Here is an 11,150-nt window from a genome sequence, read left to right on the forward strand (position 1 = left end):
CTGACTTTTTTCCTGGTTTTGTGACCCTTTTCCCTCCTACTGGGTTGCCTTCGATATGAGGGTATGTGTATAGACATATTATAATATCTTAGGCCAACTTTAGTTGATATCCTTGTGAAGCTTACTCTTTTCTGAAGGGAAAAGAAGGAGGAGTGGATCTAGGGGGAACAGGAAGTGGGAGAGGCTGGACAGGGAGGGAGAGGAATCTGATGTTGGGATGTAATAAATGAGAGATGAACAAACAAACAAACAAACAAATGAAAAGAAAGAGCAAAGACCAAGAGATGTAACAAGATCCTCTCTTATGACACAAAGACAATACAAAGTAACTATCTCTAAGTTAGTGGACAAAAATCAGAGAGATGCCATTACTATATAATCAGCAAATTATATGACATTAATCATGGATGAGGGCAGCGTGGAAGAAGTGATGATTTATTTTTAAAAAATGTTGAGCTTTAAAAATGGTTCAAGAGTGAGATTATTAAATTTTAATTTGTCATTTGAAAACTTAATGATGATTCTTTAACACAGAATGATGGAGAGACATGAAATCAATCAAGGTTGGGCATATTGATCCTAGAAGATGAGGAAGATGAGATAGTAATAGTAATCATAGAGAAAAGTAGACATATATAAGCATTTGGACACAGAAAGTATCTGGGTTGTTAGTCAACCAAATGGCATGACTCAGAAATGATGGGAAATTGTAAACAATATCAACCATACTTTCTTGGTACAACATGTGAATCCTATTTCAGTATGAAGAACTGGATATAAATGGGAAATTATGGATTTTAGAGAGAGTAAGGCATTTAATCTTGTATTCAACATAGCCAATTATTTAATAATCTTTCAGAACTTGAGAGGCAAGAAGGGAGTCATAACAATTTAGGCAACATGTGGTATAAACAATTTAGCTCTCATTTGTCCTTATTACTACACACAGTTTTACACATATGCAGTCTTTTTCAATGAATATTCATATTCTTAAAACTCAAGAGTATTCAAAAGGTTATTATACACTGTATGCAATTTGTATAAAACACTCCATTTTTACTTCAAATTTCCCCTTTTTATTGAAAATAGACTTTTTCCATACAATATATTCTTATTATGTCTTCCTATCCTCCAACTCGTCTGAGATCCACTCTGCCTCCTCTTCCATCAAAATCCACAACCTTTTTTGTCTCTCATTAGAGAGCAAAAATCATCTAAATAATAATAATAAGATAAAAGTAAAACAAAAAAAAACTGGAATAGGACTCCCTCATATATGCAGACACACACATTCATTAACAAAGGAATTCCTGTCTGACATCAATGGGAGGGGAGGCCCTTGGTCCTGTGGAGGTTTGATTCCACAATGTAGGTGGATGCTGGAGATGTGGGGCAGGAGAGGATTTGTGTGTGAGGGAGCACCCTCATAGAGACAAAAGGGAAGGAGGTTGTGAGATGGGGTGGGGCTTGTGGAGGTTTAACCAGTAAGTGGAATATCATTTGAGATGTATATGAATGGATAGAATGATTAATAAAAAGAGAAAAGCAAAAACAAAGCATAAAATGGGAGCCAGAATGTGTGTACAAGGTTTATTTTTTTATTTTTTTATTGTTTATTTTGTTTATTTACATTTCAAATGTTATTCCCCTTCCCGGGTTTATTCCCAGGTAGGAATAAATATAATAATTTATTTATAAATTATTATAAATAAAAAAACATAATTTATTCCCCTTCCACACACCCCTGATTCCACCATTTCCCTCCCCCCCCCGCCTCCTTGAAGGTGCTTCCCCACATCTACCCACTCCGTTCCACTGCCTTAGCATTCCCCTATGCTAAGGTATCAAGTCTTCACAGGACCAACCCTCCCCCCCCCATTTGATGCCAGACAAGGCTGTCATCTGCTACATATGTAGCTGGAGCAATGGGTCCCTCCACATTTATTCTTTGGTTGGTAACTCTGAAAAAAAACATGAGAAAAATTACCTCCAAATGATGCCATTGAGTTCATTTTTTTGTTGCCAATCTACTGCTAGGCATGGAGCCTGTCCTTAAGAGAGATTTGTGTCCCCAGTGAGACTGTGGAAGAGAACTATTTTTTGAGTGGTTATCAATTAAAGATAACTTCTGGCTTAATATTTTGGTTTGTGTCCACTTCTCTCAGTACTGGGACCCTACCTGGCTTAGACACAAGCAGGCTTCCTATATGTTGCTATAGTCACTGTTAGTTCATATATCTGCTGGTCTGACTGTGAATAGAAGGCCTTCTTTCCTCAGTGTTCTACATACTCTCTGGCTTTTAAAGTCTTTCTGCCTCCTCTTCTGTAGAGTTCACTGGGCCCTGAGTGGGAGAGGTTTGATGGAAACATCTCACTTAGCAATGACTGTTCCAAGGTTGCCCATTCTCTGAGTATTATTTGGCTGTGGGTCTCTGTATTTGTTCCCATGTACTTAGTGCAGAAGAAAGCTTCTCTGATGATGGCTAAGCAAGGCACTGATTTATAGGTATAGCAGAATGCCCTTAAAAGTCATTTATAGCTATGTTCCTTTAGCAGAACAGTAGTACTTTGTTTTCCCCTAGGTCCATGGTCTATCTGGTACAGTCTCTTGTCCACCTGAGCAGTGTCAGGGATGGGTCCAATCTCATGGAGTTGGCCTCAAATCTAAACATATATTAGTTGATTACTCTCACAAGTTTTGTGCCACCATATCTCTAGCACATCTTTTAGATAGGTTATCATTGTAGATCAAATAGTTTGTAACTGGTGAACCAGTCTTTTGATTTTTTTTTTTACTTTCTCACATCATTGGTTTCATTGTTTTTTATTAAAAATTATTATTGTCTTCAGTTTTGCTTTGTTTATGATTTTGATACTTACTCTCTCCGACACTTCTACTTTTCTCTGCTGATGCTCTACAGTTGATTGTCTGTTTCTGTGAAGTTTAAATCATGTTTTAGTTTGGAAAATATGTATCATTCATGCATATTACTGTATTTATAATTGGGAAAGTCTAATTATATTAGTGGAAGCCTGAGAACCCCAAACCATGTACAAATGCAATTGTGTTAATAGTGTCAAAAGCAGAATATGTCCCTGTGACTTCATATGTGCTTAAAGCTTGCAAGTGTATTCACTGTGCTTCATCAGCATGTTTCCACTCATGCTTTCATGCTATATGAATCTCAGCAGTAGTCTATTATGTTTCTGTTGGATTATTATAAAACTCAGCAGTAGTTCAAGAAAGTATCTTTTAATATCCATTATATTATAATTTTGGAACTTAGTGTGTGACTAAGTTTTGTTAAGCTTTGTACCACTTCAACTAATGTAGCATGTGATACCTGGTACTCGAACACTACCTATTATATGTGTTATGTAGTATGTTATTAGATACTTGTTTCTAAAAGGATTAATTTTATATTTAGATTCTGCCTTACACTAACAGCCATTAGCATATTTGGTTTACTATTGTTCTTATACTCATGGACATATTTCCAAATCCAGAAACATGCCAGCTGGAAGCACAATAATCACTAAATTTGTGTCACTTGAAATAAACATCATTATTTTGACCTTATAATTTATCAAATATTACTTCTAATACTATGGAAATTCAAGTATGGAAATACAATAGTTTGTCATAGCTAAAAATATAGGACTTGAGTTTACTGCTCAAAGTTACATACTTTTTCTAGAAGTAGGGAAGAAAAAAGTTTATTTGGCTAGTTCAAAAGCAAAGGACAATACCAGTAGGTGACAACTAAGGAAGCGCAGTTAAATGTCAAGAGACTTTTCTCCTCAGACGGTAACTCTTCCTATAATAGACATGTAGAAAGAATTATGAGAAAGTACAAATATTTTTCTATCAATAGTCTCAGACAGTGACTGATCAGCTTCAAATTGTCAGGTCAATTCAGTTTCTGTTCTTCCAGTTTTAGATGATATATAGTGAAAAGCTGTTCTGACATTTGCAGCAGCTGAAATATTTGTAACTATAACTTAACAGGCTAAACCCTCAATGAGTAACTTATAAAAATGCTTAACTTTTTAATTTTTATTGAGCTGAAAATGTACAGACACAACACTTCACTGAGATCATTTTCTCATTTGTTCATTGAAGTATTTGTTCATTGAAGTTTATGAAACGTGGAATATCCATTAGAGTGAGATGTTCCATTTAACTGATATTTCTGTGATTGTTGCTTTTCATTATTTGCTCTAAGAATGTCTGAAACTAAAAGGATAACAAATTTCATTTGATCTCTTACCTAAATGTCTAGTTAGTATTGGAAAACTACCACTGTTCTCCTCTCCACAGACTGCTTCCCTTTCCTAGAGGTTGTTATAATCCAACAGCTCATCAGTTAGGGGTGGAACCACATTTGTTCGTCCTTATCGGTTCTACAATTTGATTTTGCTTAATATTGTAGAGGTCTTGGGCCAGTAAACTCAGAAGCTGTGAGTTCATCTGTGCAATCAATAGCCATGTCAAGTACAGAAGACAGACTGTTAGTGTTCTGCCCTAAATAGGATGCCTTTGTCATCCATCTTACAAAGACTCAGAAGATATCATAGAATAAGAGGCAAAAAGAATATATAATTATTTTGTGAACATTTATTTATTTATATCTCAAAGTTCTATTTTCATGATTTGTCCTCTGCGATGTAACTAAATGAATAAAATTTCTTATATTTTAATATAGTAATTTTTATCATCAATATCATTTCTACATGCCACTATTTATAAAATTAAATACATGATATTCAGATTGTGCTTATATATTAATGATTATCATGATATGTTTTGGTTAGTAGTAAAAATGATTAAATAGTTTTTATAGCAGAGTCTTCTATAAAGACAGCAATATAGCTAAGAAAACAGGGATCTTGAAACTGGGCCGAATGAACTCAGTTCAATCTCTCCTACCCACATAAAGAAAGGACCAACTCTTAAAGGTGGCCTCTGACTGTCACATATGTACTCACAACATACAAGCACACATAGAAAGAACACACAGTAGACACACATACAAATGTAGAATAAATATATAGATTTCTTTCCTGTCATTCTGTTATTAAGTACTATGCATCTTGAGTCACTGTTTTCTGTGTGTAGCAGGATCATGGTGATAATTTTTTCTTGCTGCATCATAAGCATATTGAGAAGAATAATTACATGTTTAAAGGAAGAAATGATTTATTATTTCATATCAATAAATAAAAGCCATTGTTTTGTTTTTATTAGTGTTATTAAAGAAACTGAGTCATTTTCATCAATGCAAATTATTTCTACAACTATATTTTATAGTCCTCTAATGAGAAATATTGTTATTAAAAGATAGAAGCAATATTATCATCAGTGCACAAAATACTGAAAATAGATCAATTAGTCTGGTGAAAGCAATTTTTTTCACATTGCAAAGGAATTTAAAATTAGAGTCCCTGCACATGTAATTATTTCTCATTTTGTTGTGCATTGTCATTTAGTGACTTGAAAATGGAAAATACATATATTTTGAAAACGGCACCAAATGTAAAATGGTAAAATTAAAAACAATTGAATTGCTTATTGATTTAGTTAATGTTCTGATGTTGTCTACAAGCTGTCAACTTTTCAATTTAGAAATCATTTCACTAAAGTAAAGATTTAGACATTTGGAAATTTCAAATGATGGGCCAGTTCACTTCCTTTGGTGATTATTTTTTAGCATTTATATCCATATGAATTGATATTTTTGTAACTACCTATTTCAATTTTGCTAACATATATGTCCTTATAATTTTACATTAAGGTTATCTGACCATATACTTTTTCTAGTTCACCAATGCCTCTTTTCTTTTGAAAAGTGAACTTATTGTTTGCTTTGTTGTTGTTTGTTTGTTTGTTTATTTTTTCCTTATATTAACTCTTTGAAAAATTATACAAATTTGTTCTTATGATGGTGTCTGAATGGTGACCCCCTAATTTAATTGAATAAATAAATCTTGAAGTCTGTCCCATTATATACTTTTATACATGTTATCTTTAAAATATTGGTTCTTTCCTGTTAAATGTATTTTAATTTCTTCATTTTCCTGAGAAGAAATCTGGCCTTTGATTTGGATGGTCTAGACATTTCTGTAGATTTCCCAGATGTATTTCAAGGTTATGCTTGGCAGCTGGCTAATCATATATTCCAGAATTTGACTGCCCAAGACAGGAATAGTTTTTTGGTTTTGAGTTTTTTTGAAGACATCATATCATTTTTATACAAAATTCATTGACTTTTCAAGGGTGTGGGTGCAATGAAGATTAAATTTATGCAACTTTTTTGTTACATCTCATTTGATCTTTGAAGATTCTTTCATTACAATTTAAAATATAATTATATAACTATAATATCATGTGTACACAATAGTAAGCTTATATAAAATAAGATGAAGTAGATGATTATTTTCAATCTATCAGTATACACACTTCACTCACAGAAACATTATTGGATTGATAGTCTTCACCTCTAAAATTGTTATAGATGCCAACATAAATTAAAAGTTATATTACTTAATGTGCTAAAGTTCTGGCATAAATGTATTATTAAATATTTTTTTAAAATCTAGATTTTAATATCTCTATAATATTCTACTCAATAATATATTCAGTTTTTCATTAATCTGGGAAGTTTTGCTTTTTAATATGAACAAAAGGTAAATGGTTTTGTTTGATAAGAACTGTTTTTATTTTTATCAAATTTACATGAAGTTTGATTTAAGATTCTGAACATTTCCTGTATTTTTTCTAGCACTATGATTAGATGAAGATGGCCTTTTACTTCACAGATAAGGGAATAGAAGCAAAATATTTTGAAGATTTTTTTATACACACACACACACAATGCACATACACACATATACATACATATATACACACATATATTGAAGAGCTGTATTTTTAATAAGTCTAGTTATAAATTCAGAATTTCTTTTTAAAATGAACTCTGCTCATATCTAACATATTCTCAGTAATTAATTTACAAGTACAAATGAATGTCATCAGTTGAATTTCGGCAAATGATTAAGCAATCCCTAGATATTAGAAACAAAAGCACAATGCTTACTTTATTACTTACTCTCATAAGAAAAAATGATGTTGCTCAACCAGTCCTTGAAATCGGGGTGTTTCAGAACCAGACAGATAGCTCCACATAGAGTCCTTGCCTATTAAAGAGGTTACTTCCAAGTTTCAAGGAGAAGGTAGTATTCAGAGGATATGACAATATTCACAACTGGGAGAGGCTCAATTCAGCTTTTAAACTCAATTACTCAGACACTAATTCTGTTCTTAATGAATTTCCATTCTAAATTTAAGTTTTATTTGGGGCAAATTTACTCAAGTTTAGCAGAATTCCAGAAGGGAGTGACTGCTACTGCTTTTGAAACATGATAACAACCCCAGAGGCAGAAAGTTTCATTTCATTAATTGTTACTTGTTATAGTAGCTGCAGAACCATCAATGCCCAGCTGTCTTCCTCTGCATTCTCCTTCATTTTATCCCAAATTTATTAGTCCTTTAAAAAAGTGATTTGAAAATTTGATGATGTCACTTGTGTCACTCTTTTTCTTTACTCAATGTGGCCAGGTCTCTCAGTCAAACTCAGATACCAAACATGGGATTAGTCTTGCTACCAACTTGTTCCGGAAGTCCTTTAATTCTGCCTTTGTGAGGCTGTAATTACAGATGAACTACCACAACCACCAGACATGTATGTGGTTTCTGGTTCATGAGATCTAAGTTCTTCTCCTCATTCTTGAGAAGCAAGTATTCAGAACAATGAACTTTGATTTATATTAATGCTTTCACAATTCATACTGTATATAAATTTCTTTTACCCATTTATTATCCTTTCTTATTCTATTTCTCCACCTCAAACCTTTATTATTCCTCCAAATACCTTTACACTTGGAAATCTTTTTTCACGTTTGACTTACTATGTTTAATTGAGATTCTTTTCATGAACACAAGTAGGGTTTACTTACTGTATCCTGGGCAACTTATCAGTGGCTACATCACTGAAGTGAGTGACATGATTTTTCCCATCACCTAGGAATTGACCATAGTCCCTCAGTAAGAAGTGTAGCCTCATTTTTATCTCATCCATGCATGAAAGAGTAATGACTAAATCAATCAACTAAGGGTTTTGTGCTATGGAAGCTATAGTTACTTTATGAGTGAAATGGTTACACCGTGTCTATAAGATACAACATTCCTACTCAAATTCTGGCTCCTTACTTTGTACTCCCTGTTCTGCAATGTGTCTTGAGCTTTGAAGGGAGTAATACAGATATCATATTTAGGGACAAATGCGAAGGATAGGCATTTAGTTTCATCCTTTCACATATTTATATCCATTTTTTTTTTAAATCAGTACTTGTTAATTTAGCATTGGAAACTTTGTTCATAATTAACTGGCTATATGTGTGAGGGCTGATTTCCAAGTCTTCTATTCTTCATTTATATGTCTGATTCCTTTATAGGACATATACTATGGTGTTACTAAGCCTCTGAAATATCTTTTATTGCCAGGCATTACAATTTTCCAAGAATCACTATAAAAACTATGGAAATGACAGAGACTATTGTCTGCCTAGACAATAATCCAAGATTCACATTATATTTTTAAATGAGTTCATAGGTAGAAGAGTTGAATTATGTATACATATAGTATGCTATAGCAAATATAATCCTAAATATGTATTAATACACAAAGTCCATACTGAACATAAAATGTTTAGCTTGTTAGTATTCTTTAGTCTAAAAAGTAGATTCAATAATCTAACCTTTTATCCTGATATTCCTATATCTCCAAAGCCTTTGAAATAGAAAAGGCAACCCAGTAAGAGTAAAATAGTCTCAAGAGCAATAGAAATAGTCAGAGACATACTTTTCTCACTGTTAGGAGTCCCACAAAAATCACCAATCTAACTGCCAATATATATGGAGAGAGGAAGCCTCTCTGATGATGATTGGACCAGACACCAATCTATGAGTATCATTAGGAATCATTTCATTAACTTTTTGTTTTGCCAATCATGTTTGGTTCCATCCTAGGTGTATGGACTAACCAGTCTCCAGTTCTTGATCATTGAGGCAGTGTAGGGCCTGGACTTCCTCATGTGGCATGAGCCTCCTCAACTTAAACCAGACATTGGGTGACAACTCCCACATGTTTTGTACCAGCATTGCCTTAGCACATTTCATAGGCTGGGTAAACTGTAGGATTGTATGTTGAGGGTTTTGTGGCTGGGTTGGTGTCCAGGTTTCTCTTTCCATAGATTGCAGAGTACCTTCCCATGCTAAAGAGACTGTAGTACAGGAGTAAAGGCCCTTGCAGGTACCAGCTTGATCTCTGTACATTCAATGAGCTTTGTGGTTGCTGACTTTGGCAATAGGGTCCTGCTATCAGTTTTCAGAGAGTGAGCCTCTGTCCTGGCATTAGCCTACAATCCATGAGGATGACTCAAGTGAGGAGTCCTAGTACTGAAGGATATGGAGTCTGGTCTGGACTTCTTTTGTAGCCAGGTAAGGCTTCTAGTGGTGTAACTGGGTTGCATTCTGTAGAGTTTTTGGCTCAGGGGGTCCTGTAGAGATTCCTAAATGACCAAGGCTGATGTTTTCATTCTTATTGGTAAAATATCTGGCTCACTTTAAGACAGAGATATTTCATTCTGCATATAAATTTATAAGTGAAATAGTGATTAGGCGGTTTAAAGCATTAAACCTTTCCTGTAATTATTTGATTATAAATGCAAAATTTTAATTAACATACCAATATAACTTTCCATAGAAAGGAAATGTAATTAAAAATAGTTTATTATCTAATGAAAGCTACTCACTTAGATTAGCTAGTTTAGGCAATTTTACTTAGGAGATAAAGTATTATAGAATGAAGTTTTTATGTGAACAAGAAAAAGAAATTAACTTTAGTGCTCATCTCATTGGTTTGCCAAATTGCAAGGACATTTTAGGCCTGATTATCATGTTCTAATTAGTCTCTAGAGGACGTTCATGGACAAACAAGTGCTTGTTAATCTGTCTTCTTCCTGTAACATTGATTTTTTTCATTATCCTTTCAGAGTCTCAAATATAGAAACCAAAAATTGATATGTGCTGTTAATGTGCTTACAGATGTTGCTACCACTTATCCAGATAAGAAGTCCATCTTAATGTACATCACATCACTCTTTCAAGTTTTGCCTCAACAAGTGAGCATTGAAGCCATTAAGGAAGTGGAAATGTTACCCAGGCCATCATCAAAAGTGACTAGAGAAGAACATTTTCAATTACATCACCAGATGCATTATTCTCAACAGGTAAAGTGGGACCACTAATATGAGAGAGGTTTCTAATTTTAAGTTAATTATTAGGTATGACTTTCACATACATGCATATAATGTTTATACTTTTATGTATGTAGCAGTATTTGTGCATAGCATTTCATATGTACAAGAAGACTACATAAACCTTGTAAACCTCATGTGACACATACAGTATTATTTTCATAGAATATTATTAAAGGCATATCTATCAATATGTATTGTATTATATCAATTTATAATACATAGCACATTATGTTTCTATTGTATAAAGAGATATAAAATTAAAGAAAATCTCATATATGCATTAAACAGGTTTGCCATCAATCATGGTAAAGTACAGAAAGCCAGTAACAGAGAAAGGGCAATCTTTTTATTCAAAACTGCATTTTAAGTATGTGGTGTTGACTTTATGACTTAATAGTTTTGATTAAAGGTAACATTTTAAATAACATTTTAAATCCTGCTTGCTACCTGTTAAATCAAGAATATATGTGTATATGCTAAAACTGTTTCATCATTGTGATAAGTATAAAGGAATTCTACTAATTAGGTTTTTTTTTTCTCATTCTCAGCAGTAGGTATTCTGGGTATCTTATTTTCTTAAAGAAAATCAATGTTGAGAAAGCCTTTAGCAACATTTTGCTGAAGGAATGGAAAGTTCTTGGACCTAATTTTTAGTCTCCTGAGCTGGTTCTATTTTTATGCTCATGAAAACTTCAGTCCATACCAAGTTATCGACCTGATGAATTCTGGCTTTATTTACTTTGGGTTCAGTGAAAATTGCTTTTGGGTGC

At 33.4% G+C, this 11,150-nt stretch overlaps 1 protein-coding gene across 1 annotated transcript in view; it reads left to right on the forward strand.

Annotated features, from left to right (window-relative positions):
• Dmd (dystrophin) overlaps positions 1 to 11,150 on the forward strand; it is a 2,056,279-nt gene that overhangs the window by 593,468 nt on the left and 1,451,661 nt on the right. The window contains exon 8 of the mRNA XM_031364700.1: positions 10,166 to 10,350. Within this exon, the coding sequence (XP_031220560.1) occupies positions 10,166 to 10,350 (185 nt within the window). The remainder of the gene's footprint in view (positions 1 to 10,165; positions 10,351 to 11,150) is intronic.

The sequence above is a fragment of the Mastomys coucha genome, chromosome X (genome assembly GCF_008632895.1).
Source record: "Mastomys coucha isolate ucsf_1 chromosome X, UCSF_Mcou_1, whole genome shotgun sequence".
NCBI lineage: Eukaryota > Metazoa > Chordata > Mammalia > Rodentia > Muridae > Mastomys > Mastomys coucha.